At 49.2% G+C, this 21,287-nt stretch overlaps 1 protein-coding gene across 2 annotated transcripts in view; it reads right to left on the bottom strand.

The window, feature by feature from the left end:
• GRK3 (G protein-coupled receptor kinase 3) overlaps positions 1 to 17,729 on the bottom strand; it is a 79,625-nt gene extending 61,896 nt beyond the window's left edge. Inside the window, exon 1 of one of the 2 annotated variants that reach the window (XM_070400089.1) lies at positions 17,484 to 17,729. In XM_070400089.1, coding sequence (XP_070256190.1) covers positions 17,484 to 17,596 — 113 coding nt within the window. In that variant the 5' untranslated portion in view covers positions 17,597 to 17,729. The remainder of the gene's footprint in view (positions 1 to 17,483) is intronic. The other variant, XM_070400090.1, reaches the window with a different exon arrangement.
• Positions 17,730 to 21,287: the final 3,558 nt, after the last annotated feature.

The raw sequence follows: 21,287 nt of genomic DNA, 5'->3' as shown, positions 1-21,287 counted from the left end.
AGCGATGACAGCCTGCGCCACGCGTAACCATCGCGACAACGGGAGATCCGTGGGTGTCTGTTATAATCCGAGGATGCTGGCCTGGCCAGAGACCCCTCTCACTGGCATCCGTGACCGCACGAATGGGGCTCGACGTAAAGCTGGGAGCACCCCAGCTCCAGCCATTACCCTCTCCTGCGACCCAGGGCCAACCTCACATGCAGACTCGCCTCCAAAGAGTTAACTAAGGACTTGAGGAAAGTGTGTCCTTAACACCACCGCTTTGCAAAATATGCGTGCGCACACATGACAAATTCTGCTCATCCATCAATGGGCTTCTTCTTTTTCCCCCCAAAAATATATATTTTTTATTTCAGGGAGGAAGGGAGATGGAGAGAGAGAGAAACATCAATGATGAGAGAGAATTACTGACTGGCTGCCTCCTGCGGGCATGTGCCCTGAGCGGGAATCGAACCATGACCTCCTGGTTCATAGGTCAATGCTCAACCCCTGAGCCACGCTGGCTGGGTTCAATGGACTTCTTTTTAAAACAAATTCTAAAGTTACCTGTATATATGATTAAATTTTTTTTGGAAAAATCATATTTCTGCACATCAACAAAAAAAAAACTGCAAGAAAACATAATTAGGAGGAAGATTTCACTTACGATGAAATAAAAAAAAATCAAATGTCTTGAAATGAATACAAAATATGTTCAGAAACTTTACAGGGAAAATTACAAACTGTCCTGGGAGACATTCATGAAGATCTTAACAAATAAAAAGATAGACCGCAGTTATAAACAAAAGAATTTAATATTGCAAAAATCCAAAGTCTACCCAAGTTGATCAATAAAATCAATACAGCCCCCCCGTCAATACTCCAGCGGGGTTTTGCTCGGAGCACAGAAACAGAGGAGCTCTTGGCAGAATGTCTAGGAAACAACACGGGCTCAGGAACAGCCTAAACATTTGCTGACGAGAGCGAATGACGACAGTGGGGCTGCGAATGAGGCTGGAAGAATTAAGACAGGATAAACAGTGAAACGGACCAGAGATCACATAAACTGGCCACACACACATGGAACTCGGATATATAACAGAAGCAACAAGGCAGAAAGGTCAGGGAAGGAGGGATTATTCAAGAAGCGAACCCCAAAAGTATCCAAATAGAAAGTGTAGAAACGGAATCTCTAGCATCCATTGATGGGCAGCAATTTGGCGTTGCTTTTCTATGTAATTTTTTTTTTACTTTATAAAACAAACTAATTGAGGTATAATCGACATATAATTAAATGTCTGTGTAACTGTCCCATTCAATGAGTTTTCACATATAACTACTATCCTAACCAAGATATCAACTATAACTACTATCCTAACCAAGATATCAACTATTTCTGTCATCCCAAAAGGTGCCTCTTTGCAATCAATTCTCCCCGGAGTCTAGGATCCAGGCAACTACCGAACCCCCTTTCTGTTAATCCGGGTGACTCGCTCCAGTTGGAGAATTTTATATCGTTGAACTCATACAACACATTGCCTTTTGGGTCTGGCTTCTTCCGCTGGGCATAAGCGAGCCCCATCCATATTGCTGGGCGCATAAGCATGTAGTTCTTTTGTACTGCCACGCAGTATAGCCTTGTATTCCACCATTTGTTTATCCACTCAACTGTTGACAAACATATGGGCTGTTTTCATTTTGGGGCTATTACGAATCAAGCCGCTCTAAACATTTGTAAGTCTATTTTTTTATGGACGCGTGTTGTCGTTTGTCACTGGTAGATCTCTAGAAGTGAAACTGCTGGCCACATGCTAAATCGTAGCTCACATAATGAAGAGGTGCTGAGCTATGTTCCAAACGGGCTGTACACTGTTCTTTCCCACAACAACGGATGACGTTCCCCAGGCTCCCCAAGACGTCAGCTGTCAGTCTTTTTGGTTTTAGCCTCTCTGTTGGACATGTGGTGGCACCTTATATTGACCTGTATTCGCATTTGCATTTCCCTGGTGAACCACGATGCTGAGCGTGCTTGAACACGATGATTGGAATGCGTGTATCATCTTTTGTGCGGTGTGTTGTGAAATCTTTTGCCTCTCTTTTAATTGAGTTGTTTGTCTTATTACTTGGCTGTAAAATGTCTCCATAGAGCCTGGAAACAAGTCCTGTGACGGATTATGTGATAATAATATACTGATTGGAGGCCTAATGTTTTTTTTAATTTACTATCAACTTGCTGGAGATATATTCACCCTCCCTGTCATGACCTGTTGGGGCCTTGCTATATAAACACAAGGTAAGTATAATAAATACTACGTAGCATAATTTTTAAAAAATGTCTACTACTATTGTGGTTGAAATACTAGCTACCAGATATCTGCTCTCTCCTGGCCCAAGAACAGGGTAAGCTAAGTTGTACTGCCACCTTACTAGCAGAGAAACTACCGTACGTAGGTACGTATGACATAACTAGATATCTCCCATTATTAAAAGCCTTGCCAGAACCGGTTTGGCTCAGTGGATAGAGCGTCGGCCTGTGGAATGAAGGGTCCCGGGTTCGATTCCAGTCAAGGGCACGTACCTCGGCTGCAGGTTCCTCCCCGGCCCGGGCCCTGGTCGGGGCGGGCCGGTGCAGGAGGCAACCAACATATCACCTACAAAAGGCAGAGTGCAGAAGAGAGTTGTGAGGACCAAGCGAGATGGCAAGAGTGCTCTGTCAGAAGCACCACACAACGAGAGTTGTTATCATCCCGAACCACCACCGAGAAACCGAAAAGGCAGATTGTTTGAAAAGATAAGATGACTAAGCAGTCAGACCAAGATGCAATTCCCCCAAAAGGAAATTGCTTTCTTTCGTTTGTAGTTACTAAATATTTTCCACTAACTATTCATTAAACACTCAAAATAGAGCTGTGTTATCCAATGTCGCAATAAAAACTTTACCACTAGGTTCAAAACCACAGGACTCCGCCAGATAGACTCTGAAGAGGACTGCAGAAGTGCCTGGCTGAGCTTCCTAGCCACTCTTCTCACGTTTCCGGGGTTCCTCAGATCTTTGGCAGAAAAGTCTTACATATAATTTACATATCGTTAGGCAATTCGGCATGAGACCATTTACATTCAGAAGATCACAACCCAATTAAACTAAACGTGCATTCCTTTGCAGTTTTTCTACAACATTTTCACAACCCACATCATGTTTTTAATGTCATTTTCTTGGCAATAGATGACCTGATATTAAAGTGACACGTAGCATACTTGAACTTCACAGGCCAAAAAGCGCCATATCGTCATATACAAAGCCATTCCCAAACAGATGCAATTCGAAGGGTGAACAAATGGTTGGGGTCACCAGCTTACCTCATCAACGCTACTAAAACTTGGGGCTCTAAACTTTCCCTTCAAATGGGTTACAATAAGCGTGTGAGAATCCATTCACTTATTGTCAAAATACTTTTGAATCAGCAGCAGTGCACACGCAGCTTGGTTTTCCTGCTGTGTTGTTGTCTGTGTGAAGTTAGCCCTCAGGGAGGGAGACTGCAGGCGAGGGGAGTCCGCAGGAGCCTGGAGCGTCCTCCTGGCCTCCAAGAGCCATTTTACATGTAATTATCTCATTTTAAAAGACATCGAGGGCCTCTATTTTGGCCCAAGGTCCAAGCTCCTTAAAGGAGGCCCCCACCCAGCTCATCAACCACCTCCTGCCACCATCTTGCTTCTATAGCAGCCGCACTTGACTTTTTTCACTGCCCGATACTCCGGTGAGTGTGATTCCCTCGAATGCTTCTCTTGACATGAAAACCTTCTGCACATCTTCTGGGATCCGGGTCGGGCTCACTCACACTGTGATGCCTTCCCCAGCTCGTGCACAGGTTAAGTCTCACCCCACTTTCCACCACACGTCCAATGGCACCGTGGCATCATTTCCCACAATGCACTGCAAATACACACACACACACACACACTTTATATATGATATATACATATAAACATATGGTAAATATATGATATATAAACATATAGGAAATATATTATATATACATATAAACAAACACACGTTGTAAATATGTGTGTGTGGATATATCCCAGATGTCAGTTGAGACAGAAAGAGTAACCCAGAGCCCTTGGGGCACACGGGGCCCCCAACCAGCAACACCAGTTCCGCTCAGTGAATGTCGGCTCCGGCAAAGTGAAGGAAGAAGGTCCGGGAGAGACGCTTACTGCTCCGCCTTCCTGATGGTCACTACACAGAGCCGGCGGCCTATTTCCACTGCGGAGGAGGATCAATAAGGAGTTTTGTTTTCCTACTTGTTTGGGGAATCTCTGCTACAGAAACACGTGTATGGTCGCTTCCTATTTATTGCTGATGGAACATTTTACTACTGCACACTTGGCGGCTGAAAACAACAGGAATGATCTAACTAACGGATGTGTAGGCTCGAAGCCTGAGACGGATCTCGCTGGGCTGAGCTCAAACTGCCAGCAGGGCTGTGTAGCCAGGGGAGACCCCATCTCCCTACGGCCCACCTTCCTGGGCCCAGGGCCCCCATTCTAGCCTCGAGGCCAGCACCAGCAGGTGGCCTCCCCCGGAAACCCGGGGTAATCTCTTCATCATGACGTCAGCACCTCAGCCACCCCAACTCCATCTGCAACCGACCCTCTTACCCCACAGCCTCACAGAGTTACAGCTCCTGGGATTGGGATGTGGATCTTTCAGGAGGCCATTCCTCTGCCCACCACAGGGTCTGAACAGACACAAAGTATTTTAATCCACGGCAGCCGTGTTCTTTGGATGTTCTCACTGTCCAGCCGGTGGCCAGGAGAGTCCCTTCTCCTGATACAACAGGAAGCACAGGTCCCTGGCTGCTGGCCCAGCCCCTGACCACACCCTGCTGGAGTCAGGTGCGGTGGTGCGGTCGCCCGCTGAGATGAGATTTTTCCATGACTAGACATGACAAAAACATGTATTTGCAAAGAAAAGAATAAAATCAGGAATTTAAAATGACTTTCCAATTCAAATTTTAACCTTCCAGGGTTTTTACTCAGCTCCTGTCATGTACTCATGTACCTCTTCACTTACAGTTAAAATCTTCATTCTTATTACCCAGCGGTATCTATAGAGTCTATATGAAACAACTTGAAATAATAGCATTGAGACCTCTGAATGCAGTTCTATTTATCCTTAAAAATCTAGAGGACCATGTGGCATCATCTAGCAAAACTGAAAATGCCCGTTATCTTACTTACTTCTTTCTACTGGGCGGGGGGAGGGGGTTTACTCTGCAGAACACACGGGTCCAAAGACACACGGGTAAGCTATTCACTGCAATAGCACTTGGGATTCTGAGCAGGGGGCTGGGTAAATCGCGATGTTATGGCACATCAAGCAGCAATTCAGACAACTGAGACTCATCTCTCCATGTGCCACTGCGTGAAGAGGACCAGGACCGGCCGCAAACAGCTCCACCCCCACGTGACCTCAACCACCTTTCTGTGTAAAAGTTAAACACGTGACCTGTCTCATTCATTTCCTATCACAGCGCAGAATGTACCACTAGCAACGTTATCAAGCTCCATAGGAAAAAAAATCCTTCATGTATTGAGAGTAACGGACAAGTATGTACGAGCCAAGGATACTCGTGTGCCTGGTGTCAGGGAGAGATAGGGATCTGCATTTTGTTTTTTAAGATAAGGGTGCGTGTGAAATTACAAAACAGTGTTTTGGGGTGAGAAAATATTCAGGACCCTTGACATGTAGCTTCTCCTAGTTTAGAGCACTGCCATCGTCATTGATAACTATCCTACCACCTAACATGAAATTGCTGACACCTTATCTCTAAAGGAATTGTCCATGTATTTATTATTAAATCAGAGTCTCCAGGGAAATTATATGTCACCACTTCAGGTTCCTGTAGCTGGTCACCTTGCATTGAATGAAGACGATGCATTCGAAAACTGTATTGATAACGTCTGAAATTGACAATGTTCCGCTACCCAGATAGAAGGACCTTCTTCTCTAAGATGATTTCCGTGGCAAAAGATAGTCTGTGAAAGTGCACAGAATTTCCACTGAGGCTCAACTGTGCCCTGTGCTATCAATGTGACTTTGAGCGATTAGCTTCTCTCTGAACCTGAACTTCCTCCTTCTAAATCGGGAGGCGATGAGTATTGCGGAGATGTTTCCAAGGATCTAAAAATAAGGGGAAAAGCCTGCCCTCAGAGGATAAAAGTTTTTCCTCAGGACATAACAACAAAGGGCAGAGAAAGGCCAAAGGCTCCGGAGCGGGCTGGCCTTGGCCGTGGCTTCAGTGACTGTATCCCCAAACCCAGCAGAGGCCGGCCACCAATGAGAACAGGAAGCAAAGGAATACGGAAAGACAAGTGACACCAGAGCCGCTGGCTGGCAGGGAACCCGAGTATTCCACACCCAGTGGAAGGCCACCCGCGGAGGGATGACTTGCTCACAGCTGGAGCTGAAAGCCACAAAGCCACCTTCTGACCCATTCATGGGTCCCGGCCCGGCCCGTGCAGGCTGTGCCACCTTCTGTAGGCCGCGCCACGTCCAGGGGGCAACCTGGGGCACAGCAGGCTCTGCTCACTCGGACTTCGGGCATCTGGGCTCCTGGGAGAGTTAGCGTCGAGCGGAAAGTAGCAGATTTGACATTTTCGTGATAGTATGGCTTTCAGATCATCTCCCCTGTGAGTTCATGCGTTCTGGGGGGTGGTAGCCTCTAGCTTCATAGAGTCCCAAAGGGGTCTTTAATTTTAAAATAAGAACCACCAGCCTCTAAGAAGAGAATGGGCTGGTCAGGCCGACTTGGCTGATTGACGTGAATTTCACAATAAGAGACAGAGAGATGCTCGGGACAGTGAGAAAAATCTAGTTCCTGAGGCTGAAAGGCTGGGGGCCGCCTCCAAGACTACAGGAAAGACACTAGTGTGTGAGGAGACAGCCAGTCCACCGCCCCTGCCCGCCCCGCAAATAAGCAAAACATGCCTTTCAACATCTCCACATCGAGGACAAGTGGCGGGCTTGATCCCAGTGTGGGATGTGCAGGAGGCAGCCGATCAGTGATTCTCTCCCATCGTGGATGTTTCTATATCTCTCTCCCCCTCTCCCTTCCTCTCTGAAATCAAAAAAAAAAAAATTTTTTTTAAAGCACTACCTACAAGTATTAGTGGAGGTTCCCCCCCTCTAAATTTAAACCTATCACATAAATACAAAATAGGGTAGCAGATATCACCGGGTTTAATAAGTTATATACACACACAGATCTAAATATTAAGTCCAAACGTTGATCTCCCACCGTGATCGTGTCAATACCGATCAAAGTTATAGCCCGGTTTACAGAAAGTTTCCTGAGGCGGGGAGAAGGGAGCGTGGACCACTGAGGCACTGCAGGGGAGTCTTGCTTTGCTGCCTGTTCTGTCATCAGATACCCGACCCCACAGAGGCATGAGGTAACCCCAATCTCATCTGAAGGAGTTTCCACCATCTACCTCATTAAACTTTTCCAGGACGAAATGACTAGAGAAAAATATGCTTTTTTAAATAAAATAGCCTGATTTAAAAAAAATAATTTAAAATATCAATCCTCTATAAGGTCGCTTGATTTAAAGGACAGAAACACAAAGTGGTTTTCCACACGAAATTTAAAAAAAAACAACAACAACAAAAAAACCAATCAACCCAATGACTAAACCCTAAGAAATTCCTCACCACAAAAACTCAGTTTTTCTTTTCTTTTCTTTTTTTTTTTTTCGGGGGTGGGGGGAGGGGAGGGAAGATGATTGACATAGTAGCTTCTCATTCATTACTTAGAAATTGCTATTGTGCAGGAAACACCTTTCCCTTCTAGACCAATCCTATTTGAGAAGGTTTGCGTAAATAATAAGCCTCCCTCCACTGCCACTGAACACAAAACAGGAGGAAGCAAGTCCTAAATGGAAAACAAAACTTGACACTCCATACTTAGCGTTGTCATGACAAGAGTCACTGTACAATTTCTTTCCCAGTCAGGGCGTCATTACAATATAAGAAAAGAAATACAAAGAGCATGAGAACTTGACGTTGCACACTTATTGCTGTCGTGGCAAGAGTCACTGCGTCATTCCTTTCCCGGTTATAAGAAAAGACCGTAGCAAATGTAGGTGAAAAAAAAGTGTGGCCCCTTAAAGGTGTGTGGTAAAGCCCCAAGACCTCGCCCATTAGGATGCATTCCGTTTCTATCCAGAGTATGAAACTCCCCTCTACCAAACAGCAAAAGCCTCGTATTTTTAAGATACATCTAAAATGTCATCACAGCCTCAGTCACGAGGCAAAGTGAAAGTCTGCAGTATTTCACAGCTGTGCAAATGCCTTCCCGTGGAACTTTCTAGTTCATTTTTAACTTCAGCCCTTATCAACAGCAGTACAGACCCAGAAAATTTAGAAGAAACAGCCTGAAAATATAGCCAGCGTTATCTTTCCAGATAAGATAACTGGAAAGCAATGGACTGACTTAATTACACAACGCACCAACCAAGAGCGTGCTGTTCCGGAGCGCGGTGCCGCTGAAAATGAAGAAACGGCCGCCTTCTCCGGCGAATAGAGCTGTAGGTCTTTGAATATATGAAACTTACACCCTGAAGCCCTCACGAGGAGACTTCGACACAATTAAAGCTCGAGTTCTTCCTAAAATATTTTAGCTCATGACAATCTAAAAATTATGCATGCATGCCTAGCACTTGCTTAGCAGCACTAAGTAAATGACAACCGTTGTCTTACACACACGGCCTGTGTCTAGCTTCCAGATTCCGGCTAATGGGAAACATTATTCCCCTAATCAACCCGCTGGAATGAATATTAAATAATTTGAGGAACCAAAGAGTTTCTCCCTAGAATGGAACTTTACAGGGACCGGCCACACACACCTGAAATAGGATTTGTGACTAGTTTTGCCATCACTAAATTCATCACAGTTAATGTTACAGATATCTTTTTAGTCTTCATCAGCTTGAGTCGTCTTACTTCGCCAGGTAATGTTCGGACGGACGAGCAGAGATTCCAGAACATGCAGGCGTCGGCGTGAGATGGGGAATGACCCGAGGAACTCGGCACAGCTTCCTAGGAAAGGCTGCCTGCAAATAGTTGAAGATCTCCCACGTCGGAAGGAGATGGCACTGGTGTTGCCTGATCGCCAAGTGACAGGAAGAGATGGGTGCACGGAGGGTTTACAAGAGAACTTCCTAACTCCATAGAAAGGTGCTCCTCCAGGTGGCCCGGATGTCAGAGGGCAGTCACCCATCCCGGGCAGCTAGACTGGCCGTCCTCCAAGAACTTTGCAAGCATGAGGCACTACACGTTAGGTTAGGAATGCGCGACCTAGTGATGTCTAAGGAAGACCAGAATGGATCGCCTTGTGCTCACTGCACTGAAGCCTGCTGCTTTTGGATGCTCACCTCTGAAGGGTGAGTCAACTCTCCTAATTGCTTAGTTCCCTATATTCAAGAGTAGCATGCTTGTGAGCTCAGACTGAAGCCAACATAGCCCAGAGCCGGATGGATGGATGGATGGATGAAGGGAAGGAGGGAGGGAGGGAAGGAAGGAGGGAGGGAGGGAGGGAGGGAGGGAGGGAGGGAGGAAATAAATGGGGAGAGGAAGAGAAGAAAGAAGAGTAACCGAGTGAGGCACCACATGGAGAAAGTTCTAGACACATAGCCACAACAGAGCTAGAGGAAGAAAATCTAGAAGAAATCTGGAAAACGCACCTACTACGGGTCTAAGGTCAACATTTGCTCTTCCCTGTCCTGTCAACAATTCAACTGTCCAGAAGTCCTGCCTCCTGCACCTGTCCCTCAGAGCACATGGCACACGGGTCTCCGTGCAACACGGCCTCGTACCTGCTACCATGCTGTGCTTTCTGAAGGCGTTACATCTTGGACTGCATATAACCCCAACAACCACCACCCCGTGGTGCCGTGAAAAGAAAACCATCTTTTAATACGCCCTCCAATCATGTTCTCTTGAGTTATCTGTGTCTGAAATCAGGCTTCTCCCCTGTTTACCAACACATGGCATGGGTAGAAAAGGCTCCCAAGAGGCTGAGATTTTTACTGGGACATTTCAGGATCAGAAATGAATGGCTCTCGCATTGCACCGATGGGAAATGGAAGCGACTTACCGAGACCCTGTGGCAAGTTGCCAGTGATACCAGGCCCGTGTTTCCTGGCTCCTAATCTAGAACTTTCTCTTTTATTGTAGTACGACATCGTACAGTAGAGAGGATACAGGACAATGAGGGGCCAGTGATGACAGCGGGCCTTCAAGTTCACTAAGGGTGAAGGTCTGGCCCGGCTACTTTCACATAATCACCTTTTCCGGCTCCGGAGACCCTGGAAGAAGGAAATGGCAGCAAACGAAAGTGCAGGCCCAAGGCTGGGTCACTCTAGGCCAGTGATGGCGAACCTTTTGAGCTCGGCGTGTCAGCATTTTGAAAAACCCTAACTTAACTCGGGTGCCGTGTCACATATAGACATTTTTTGATCTTTGCAACCATAGCAAAACAAAGACTTATATTTTTGATATTTATTTTATATATTTAAATGCCATTTGACAAAGAAAAATCAACCCAAAAAATGAGTTCGCGTGTCACCTCTGACACGCGTGTCATAGGTTCGCCATCACTGGTCTAGGCGGACGGTTACCAACCACCAATCACAGGGTCTAGAAGCTGCAAGACTGTGTTCGCTGTCTCCTCTGGCGGGCTTTTCCTCTAACGTCCTGTACAAAGTCCTGGAATATGTTTACCCTCCACGCTGACGCTGAAGCCTAGCTGACCTCGGAGAAGACTCCCCGAGTTGGAAGGAACGCTTACAGGATGTGAGTGAGGGGCCTCGGGGTCAGGTCTCCTGCGCTTTCGACCCCTGAAGCAATCAAACACAGGCCCAGGGGTTCTGACTTCTAATCAATGATAAAAACAGAGAGGAATAAAGGAGCGAGAAATAGAAGCAGCGGAGGCAGGTCTGGGACATCCAGCCTCATTAGCATGCAAATTACCTACCATACAGAGGACTTCATAATCGAGTAAGAGAAGCTAACTAAATCATTCCCATTTCCCCACGGCCAGGGCCCGGAGCACAGGGCCAGACAACACCGCCGTGCACACGGCACACAGCTTCCCCTGCAGCAGCCTTCCGACGCACGGCTTTCTTCACGAAGGACGGTTATTTGAATGGAAAGCGATTTTTTATGGCAAAGAAAAGACAAAAATGCCGTCTTGCCCTTTTACCTTTTTCCCAGGAATGGGGATTTCGGGGGCAGGGGGCGGGGAGGGGCCTGAGCTGCCCTTTTTTCTTAGTTGTGGAGATATTATTTGGAGGCCAGAGGCGGGCCGGGGGAGAAAGCGGTCTGTTATACAACTTCTCATTAAGAGCAGCAAGATTGCACTTTTTGTGTTAAACAGAACAGGCATTTAACCCTCACGCTCCTCCTGGGAAATAAGGAACAAACTGCTTATTCACTTAGTCATAATTACTGCTCGCGTGGTCCCGGGGGAGCAGCCGCACTATCCGAGGACCGTCCGCACTTTGCAAACGCTGCGCCAGTAGCTGGTGGAGACGCCGCAAAGTGATTTCTCCCCAAACACACAGACAAAAAGAGAATCGCTATTCTGTCCATTCCTTGCAAAATAAGAGGGGCGGGTGCTCATGATTCATGTCCGTTCATGTCCGAGAGAGGGCACAGCGAGGCAGAAAAGAACCCGGGTTCAGGGAGACCTGGGCCACGTTCAGCGGGCACCGGGCAGAGGTCTTGCATGTGAACCTCCCTGGGCACCTGCTCGTTCAGTAAAACGGGGCTGATGCTGCTCCCGCGATGACACCGGGCAGGCAAGGTGGAGGGCGAGCTCTCGATAAATGGTAGTGATTGTACTGCTGCTTCGTGGAAGTTCAAGTTCTCTTTCCCTTCCCTGGTCAGGGCTCCAGGGACCCCCGCGCCTGTTGTCTAAGACCCTGAGCTCCCCGCTCCGCTGGCCAGCCCCTGACTGCTGAAGACCTCGTCTCTCCTTCTGCGAGCTTCGGTGCCTGAGCCAAAAGTTCCCATCCTGGTCCAAACAGATGTTTGGCAAAGCGCGCGAAGGCAGCGCGCGGAGGGGGGCGCAGAGTCTGCGACGTCTGCCCAGCACAGATGGGCCTGCCTGGGCCTCGCAGGGATCTAACTGGGCTGCCCATCCACAGCGCCGGGCTCTGGGGGCCGACTCCAGGTCCCAGGCTGACGGCCCTGGAACGTCTATTTCTAAGAACAGACAGCTACACCCAGCGCTTACATCCTCGAGTCCCTGGCACAAATCAGCTCTGACCGAGAATGAAATAATGACTGGAGCCAAAGCCGGTTTGGCTCAGTGGATGGAGCGTCCGCCTGCGGACTGAAGGGTCCCGGGTTCGATTCCGGTCAGGGGCATGTGCCTGGGTTGCGGGCACATCCCCAGTGGGAGATGTGCAGGAGGCGGCTGGTCGATGTTTCTCTCTCATCGATGTTTCTAGCTCTCTATCTCTCTCCCTTCCTCTCTGTAAAAAAATCAATAAAATATATTTAAAAAAAAAAAAAGAAATAATGACTGGAGGGTACAAATCACGTCTTCCCCTTCGTGAAAAAGAAGCAAGACCGTCACCGCTGTGTAATCCATAGGCAGGCCCCCAGCAACGACAGAGTCCTGTCTCCCCAGAAGCTATTCTTTCTTCCAACATTGACTTTCCAGCTCAAAGTTAGGCTGGGGCGGGCGGGGGTGGGGGTAGGGGTGGGGTATAACAGGAAGTGCAGGCAGAGAATTCCCCTACACCTGAAACAGGCAGGACTATTTCAAGTGACCCACCAATCACTCAGGGATTGACTGGGGTTTGGGAAATGAGGGAAGAAACTCCATTTCCAGAGACGAAGAAACAAACAGCTCCGTCTCCACCTATTCGTTTCACAAACAGGAAGATGCAGACTCCCACCTGACATCACCATGGCTAGACAGCTCCTTCGTGAACGGCGTATTGTTCAAACAGTGAGCCAACGTAATGTGTGCTCTGAACTCGGACTCATCACAGCCGTCCAGATGCTGCAGAATCTTCAAGCAACTTCTTTGGAGGAAACATCTTTCTTCACTCAACTCTCTGCATTTCCCACTAGAGGCCAGTGGTTCTCAACCTTCTGGCCCTTTAAATACAGTTCCTCATGTTGTGACCCAACCATAAAATTATTTGCGTTGCTACTTCATCACTGTCATGTTGCTACTGTGATGAATCGTCATGTAAATATCTGATATGCAGGATGGTCTTAGGCGACCCCTGTGAAAGGGTCGTTCGACCGCCAGAGGGGTCGTGACCCACAGGTTGAGAACCGCTGCCTAGACTGTAAGCCCTTTGAAGGAAGGGGCTGGGGTCTAGGTCGGATTCCTCAGAGCGCCCCCTTTGGGTGGCTGAGAGAAATGGCTCTACAACCAGGTACAGAATGAATGTGATCAACAATCCGACGAATCTCCTTAGGGACTGTCTTTAAGATGTTGTTTTCAGCCCTAGCTGGTTGGGCTCAGTGGATAGAGCGTCGTCGGCCTGTGGACAGAAGGGTCCCAGGTTCGATTCTGGTCAAGGGCACATGCCTGGGTTGCGGCCTCAGTCCCCAGTAGGGGGCGTGCAGGAAGCAGCCAATCGATGATTCTCTCTCATCATTGATGTTTTTATCTCTCTCTCCCTCTCCCTTCCTCTCTGAAGCCAATAAAAATATATTTTTTTTAAAAAATGTTGTTTTCAGGCCTTCCTATCATATTGTACAAATGCTTCGAAAGGATAAGCTTTGCAACTGATGATCCAAAATTTTCAATGTCTACATAAGCAGAAATGACACCTCCGGGGAGAGGTCAACTTCCTGTCACTCAATCTCTTGCAACCACGTGGGAGTCCCAGTCAACCACGTTTCATTCTTCTCGCAAAGAGTTAAAAGAGGAACGCGCCTAAAGCAAAAGCTGCCTTGACCTTTCCAGGCCTTACTTCAGATGCTGGCCCTCTGTAGGCCTTGGCTTAGGAAGCGGACCCTATTAAATAAAAGTATTTCCTTTCTAACAGGCTGGTGTTTGTCGCCGGGCCGGCCCAGTGAGTCCCTGGATCGGTTTACTCTTCCCAGTAGATCCCATTATCAGTTTCATTAGCTCAACACATGTTTCAGTAAATAAGCAGCTCTATGATTTGAACAAATAGTCAGCTTTTACACTCATGGGACCGTTAATTGAATAATGTGTCGACATGACAAACCGGTTGCCTCTTGCGATCTCACGCAAGTACCATCTCCTCTGGGCAGAATGTTCCATTTTTCTGAGATTTCCACCCCCCCCCCCCACATACCCCCCCCCACATTCCCGCCTCTGAATAGCAAGGGAATGCAGCCCCAGCATTTCATTGAAAACAGCTAGATACTGTTTCCTTCTGTTGCTTTTCTTCTTTAAAACTGGGGGAAAGGCAGAGTCCCTGAAATAAGGAAGCACACACTTTGGTGACTTCAAGTCATCCGCTGGAAAAAATAAAAAGTCACCCGTGATGAGCCAGTGGCTGGTTTTATGTTTCTCACTTAGATACTAAAGCTACACATCGAACCTCTCTCTCCACCAAAGACGGGCGATCACACGGGTCACTCCAAAATGAAGGAGGAAACACAAAACATCTGACCAGTAACCTTTACAGAAAGAGTGAAATCACACTAGTCTTTCTGAGTCACCCTGCTGAGGCATTTTAACATGAAATTAACTTCCTTACCGTATCTAGAAATCCCCAACCTTCTACCCCGAAATCCAGCAGGTAGGCCGCTAACTGCCATCCAGTGGTAGACAAAAGCTGCAAGATGTTTTTACCTGATAATCTCACTGTAAACGAATCCTAACTCAGCCCAAGCAGTGGTGGTGAGTGTGTAAAGCAGTGGTTCCCAACCTGGGGCACACGCCCCACGGGGGGGGGGGGGCAATTTGATTTTTAAGAGGGGGGCAATTCGAGAATGGGTTATTAACAGTGAGTTTTTTGCATTTCTTATGGCTCTAGGGGCCTCATATACAGTATATAAATATATATTGTGACCTATTTATGCATTTCAGTTCTCTAGTATATGTTTTGAAACTTTATTTGCTATTTTTTTCGTATCACTTCATAGTCTTATTATTTAACAATTTCTTAGTGATGTCTTCCTCAAGACTTCAACTGTCCTTTTGTTCTTTTATTTTTCTCTTTCATGGATGCCATGTTCTTCAGAAGCTTGTTTAGACCAAGCTAATGGCCTCTTAGGCTTCCTCCACGTGACTAGGAGTCCACTTTTTGAATAATAAGAATTCTATGTCATGGGGGGGTGGGGGGAGGGCATCAGGATTTTAGAGATGCTTAGGTGGGGCGTGGCCAAAAAAAGGTTGGGAACCACTGGTGTAAAGGGTCACATTACAAATCTAAAGCCCTGAAGCCAAAGCCACTGAGATAAACACCAAAACAAACAAACAAGAAATGAGGATCCCTGGAGGAGGTCCCAACCGCCTAACTCAAGAGTCTATTTTAAAAATAGCAACAGAATATCAATTGCTAAGGAGCTGTTTCCTAAAATTACTCTCCTGTGGATGTTTCTCATTTCTAAGATATCATAAGAAATATGCTGGCAGTCACTAATTCTGCCTTAAAAGAAAAAAAAAAAAAAGCCTTGCTACAGAACACCACCTAAACAAAGACATTTATACAAGGAAGTGAATACCCTAACACGTACTACATTCTTAGGACAATAAAAAGCAGAAGTCACATTAAGTTCGAAACACTGAGGGGGGAAAAAAGAGCAGAAGTTCCTAATTTTAGTAATATTCTATATCCCACACACACACACACCCCAAAAAACTGCCTGAGTTAATATGTATTAAATTTATATAGAGGAACTATGTATTTAGGGCCCTTTAGGAAGAGTGGGGAAGGCAGGAGAAAAAGGAATTAAGCATTTTATACCACATTTATAGAAACGCCATTTTTTAAGAAAAAAAATGAAATTCAGGTTTGATTTGGGGGGTTCTTGTTCTACTTCGTTTCCTTCCCATTTGCCAGAAATTGTAAACAGAGCTGATGTGTCCATGAGCTTCGGGTCGGTTCCAGTCTGGAACAGGAGCGTTCATTTCACAACGCACTTTGCCCCGGTTTTTGACTGCTTGGCACTGCGTACCAAAGGGCAATCCCGCAAAACCAACGCCATGCCTGGGCTCAGCAGGGCCGGGAGGCCCAAGGTAGGGAGCAAGCACGTGTTCACAATTTGGCTTTTCACAATAACCCACTCAAAGCGGCTGATAATGAAAGATTTTGTTTCCTTATATCAAGGCATCATTGAAGCCAATCTTGGGTGGAGGATGCTTCCAGGGCTGATGCTCTCCAAGGGAGAAGGGCTTTGGTGGAGATGCCAATATGGTACAAAATGACATGGCTTCAAACTCACTGCCCAGGTGATGCCCCTTGTTACCGCTAAGTCCACCAAGAGCTCCTGAGAGTCAAGAAGCCACATTCCCTGTACAGCTGGGGGTGGTGTTAATTAGGAAAAGAAACCCGGGGGAGGGGAGACGGCGACTGTAATGCTTTGGATACACCGTTAGAAACTCGCAATTCATCTGCTGAAGAATCTCTTCTGCTAAGAATATGAACTAGTGAAATCTGTTTTTTACTAGCTCATCAGTAATAAATGGTTTTCGAGAAAAAAATTACAACTTGGTCATGGCCTCACCAAGCCCCTTGCCAATTCACCAGGGCCCTTCTCGGGTCATTTCAACAACAAATTCCTGCCCGGAGGCACCCCTTCCATGTGCGTTTCTAAGGGAATCCAATTTCAACCTTTTAGCAAAGTGCCACCCGCAGATCTGCAAGTTGAGGGGAGCAGCAGCTCAGGGGACACACTCAGCGCCCACAAGCTTCTCATTCCTGCCCGGGCCGCAGAGAAGAGGGAAAAGGAGGGCCACCGGACTATGGAAGCTGCCAACTGCGGCTGAAGTACCTGGGACAAAAGGCACTCGCTCCACCTGCGCTCCCGGCTCCCCGCGGAGCTGGGGGAGGATGGAGCTGGAAGGGGGACGGCCAGGAGCCGGGGAACGGAGCCCCAGGGAGTGACAGGGAGGGGGCCGGAGGGAGGCACAGCAAGGGGACGGGGAGCACAGAGGGATGGACCCAGATGGGGCTGGACTGCGACAGGGACGGGACAGAAGGGGCGGCCAGTCCGGAGCTGCCCCAGCGAAGTCACAACCGCCTCCCACGGCCCCTCGCTGGGGCGCTCGCTCGCTGCGCGCGGTGCGCTTGGCGGCGCGCTCTCCCCGAGTCCCCCCAACAGCCCTCCGCGGCCCCGTTTCTCAGACGGGGACCCCGGGAACCGCGAGGCCAGCCTCGCAGCGCCCGCTCCCCAAAGTCGCGGGGCGGCAGCAGCCGGGCGCCCGACCTTCCCGGACGCAGGGGGTCGCTGGCGGCCGCGGGGGGCGGGCCGCGCGGACCCGGGGAGCCGGTACCTGGGCTCGGGCAGGACGATCCTCTTGCTGGCGCGGGCGGCCGGGGTCGCCTTGCTCTTCTCCATCGCCATCAGGTAGCTGACATCGGCCAGCACGGCCTCGAGGTCCGCCATGTTGGCGACCGGCAGCGGCGGCGGCGGCGGCGGCTCCTCGGGACCCGGACGGGACGCGCTCCCGCCGCCGCCGCCCGCCGCGCCCCGACGTGGGGGGGCCGCCCCGGGGCAGCCCCCCCTGCGCGCTCCCGCCTGCGCGCCCCCCTCCCCTCGCGCGCGCGCCCCTCCCCCCCCCCCGCGCCCCGCTCAGTGCCCGGCGCGCGCCGCTGCCTCGCGCCCGCGGGGTCACCCCGCCCCGCCCCCCGCGCGCGCCCCGGTCCCCGCCCCTTCCGCGAGGGGTCGGCTCGGAGAGCGCGCGCCCCGTCCTCGGTGCCCCTCGGCGCTCGGACTGACCCCGGGGCCCTCCTCCCCGCGCCTCCCCACCGAGTCCCCGCAGGCACCGTCCCGCCCTCCCCGTGGGGTGGCCACGAGGGACTTCCTCTCCTCCCCTCCTCCCGACTGCCCGCCCCCCGCCTCTGGCTCTCACGCCCCTTTCATCCAACATTCCCCCGCCCCCAGGGCCACGTGCGCGGGACCGAGGCCCTCGACCCGAGGGGCCGCGGGGAGGTCTCTGTGCTCTGGACACGGCGGCTCTCGAACTGGGGAGTTCAATCCGCCTTCCTCCAGGAGGTCTGGGGCGGCCCCAGCAATGTCCCCGCGGGTGATGCTGAAGCCGAGGTCAAGGTCGCCCCGAAACAGCGCCCCCGAACCCACTCCTGACCCTGAACATCCCCAGTGTAAACTCAGCAAAGAGAAACCCAACAGCTGGAGAAAGTTTGCTGTTTCATGCCCCGCCGGGCAACGTGGGGGGGGAGAGCTACCCGCTGGGAGCGGAGCTGCCCTTAAGGGTCCCCCTGATGGAGGAGCTGCGGGCTGCACTGGGGCCTGGCGAGGGGTGTGAGTTGGGGTCCTAAATGGCCTCTGAGAATTCGACCTGGTCCTCCTGCCCTTGCGGTTCCCAGTTCTGGACAATTGGGGAGCGCTGCTGAGCACCACAGGGGCGACTTAGGGAAGTGGAAAAGCCAGAAGCCGAAACGCCAAGGCAAGAGGGAATTTCCAGCTTCCTGATCCGCATTCTCAGAGTCTGGTCACCACTCCCCACGTGGGCCTGGGGTTTTCATCGGCTTCTTGCTTTTCCACAGCGGTGTACACCCTGGTACACGTTCGGAGCCCATGCGGCACACTGGACTGCTGTGACCGGACACCCAGAAGCCTTCTGGAGACCTGAGCTGGGAATGAATTAATGTTTTTAAATCCCTTTCATTCCATCCGCCTTGATCACATTGCGCCACGAGCCTAGATGGCACTAGGACTTAAGAACGTGTTGTGTCCGTTGCTTAGAAGGTTCACCGGAAACGTTCAAGTTGAATTTTGGGCATTCCATGTCATATCCCAGCAGGAGGGGAGCAGCCTGATTTGGTCATGGCAAGAACCCTACCCCCCTTTGTTCCCTCTCTCTCCCTCTCTCACAACACCAAACCCCCTCCTTCTCCCCCCATCTGTCCCCTGTGTGCCTGCCACCACAATTGGCCAGTTTTACCAGACGTTTTTCAAGATTCACGGCACGGTGTTAGTCAAGTTGTCCGGAAAAGGATAGGCGGGGTAGGAGAAGGAAGAGCATGCGTGGAAGGAGTGTGGTTGGGCAGCAGAAACTCTACATGACCAAGGAGCACAGAAATACTGGAAGGAGACCAAGAGTTTGATTTGCATGAGCCAAATATCAAGCTTTCAACTCCCACCCACTTTTTTTTTTCTCTCTTTTGCCTAAAAACAGGAACACAGAATGTCTTGTCAAGGAGCACCCCAGGAGGAAGGGTAAGTTCCCCAAAAATCCTGTAACACATTGAATGATTTCGTGAATGCAGTTTCTTTCAGTATGCCTTTTTCTCACTCCATCTTTGTCATGATCAGATCATCAAATGCATACATACTCCTGCCTGCCTTTTTATGGCCTTCCAAATGCCGAGATGTTTAAACTTGCCTCTTTGACTCTGTTAAGAATTTTTTTGGGGGGGGGGGGGGTTCTTTTTTGTTTTGTTCGGGGGGCGTTGTTTGTTTGGGGCGGGTTGCAGCATGGTATAGTAAGACTGGGACAGGAGACGCACCTGAATTTGAATCCCTGCTCTTACTCTGGACTAGCTGGGTGATCTCAGAGGCAACCTATTATATCTCTGGGCTTCATTGTTCTCCTTACCACAGTGGGAATGAGGCCACTACCCCCAGGGCTGTTGAAAAGACAGAGGAGAGAAAACATGTACAAATGCACCTTGCACCCTGACCTGTGTTGCTCAGTGGTTAGAGTCCTGCCCTGTGCACACAAGGGTCTTGGGTTCGATTCCCGGTCAAGGGCATGTATCTGGGTTGCAGGTTCGATCCCCAGTCCCAGTCAGGGCACGTGCGGGAGGCAACCAATCCATGTGTCTCTCTCACATTGGTTGTTTTTTTTTTCTCTCTCTCTCTCTCTCTTCCTCTGCCCCTCCCTCCCTTTCATTCTAAAAATCCATGCAAAATTTTTCCTCGGGTGAGGATTACCAAGAAAACCCCACAAACAAACAAACAAAAAGAACCGTGCACCTTGGCTGACACCCAGTAGGTCTCCAACAAAGGCTACTGCACTTCCTCTGTTTGTTTTGCTTTATTTCACCCTAGCATGCTAGCTACTGAAACCATTCAGTCTTTACCCTTGAAGCAGGAAGACCCCTTACCAAAAATAACAGCTCCCTGGGGCATTTCTAGGAACCCAAATGGGCAAACGTGATTAGCCTTCATAAACACGAGCAATTGCCCTTTTGGAAGGAAAAACAGGGAGTCCAAACTTGGATCCCCCTCCACCACTGAAGTCAGCTGACTGGGTCCCCCAAGGGGATTAAGAGTGTGCCAGCCTTGATTCCCTGTCTCTCTCCTTTGCTCTCTCACTTTCTCCACCTCTCCCCTCCCCACCCCCTTCTCTGCCTTTCCCTGGACTCTCTTAAGGCTGAACAGTTTTGTGTTGGCTGCAAACAAAAGGCACGAATGACAATGATGAAGTTGTCATAACTGACCTGCTGGATCCGGTTGCTAAACACCATCCCCAGCCAGTAATCATTACAGCCTTTACAGGGAGGAGAGAAAATAAACAGCCACCCATTTGTACTCAGCCAGCAATGCTCCCTTGGAAATGAGTGTCCTCCCTCCGCCTCCCCCAGATGATTTAAATGACTTTCGGGCTCACGCTGCTTGTGATCATAGACAAAACTCCACACTTTGAATGTTCTCTTTCCTAGCACTTCCCTTGACTAGGGCAGGTGTTGCTGAGATGGACTCATTCAAGTTTATGCTCTCCGGGGTTAATTTTGTTTTGTTTTGTTTTAATCCTCGCCTGAGGATATTTTTTCCATTTTTTTTTTTTTTTTTTTTTTTTTTTTTTAGAGAGAGAGAGAGTGGAAGGGAGCAGCGGGAGAGAGAGAGAAACCGAGATGAGAGAGACACATCAATTGGTTGCCTCTCACATGCCCCCAACCAGTTGCAGGGCCGGTAGCCTGCAACTGAGGTATGTGCCCTTGACTCGACTCGAACCTGGGACCCTTCAGTCCGAAGGCTGATGCTCTGTTCACTGAGCCAAATCGGCTAGGGCTCCAGGGTTAATTTTGACAGGAGCTTCAAGGGGAAAAGCTAACTAGAGAACTCACTGGCCTTACCTGTTGCAGATTCTGGGTTTTCCTGGGACTTCCAA

This window comes from Myotis yumanensis, unplaced genomic scaffold (genome assembly GCF_028538775.1).
Source record: "Myotis yumanensis isolate MYYU_CA2020_CCGP unplaced genomic scaffold, mMyoYum1.0.hap1 SCAF_19, whole genome shotgun sequence".
NCBI lineage: Eukaryota > Metazoa > Chordata > Mammalia > Chiroptera > Vespertilionidae > Myotis > Myotis yumanensis.
This window is presented reverse-complemented; position numbering and strand designations above follow the sequence as displayed.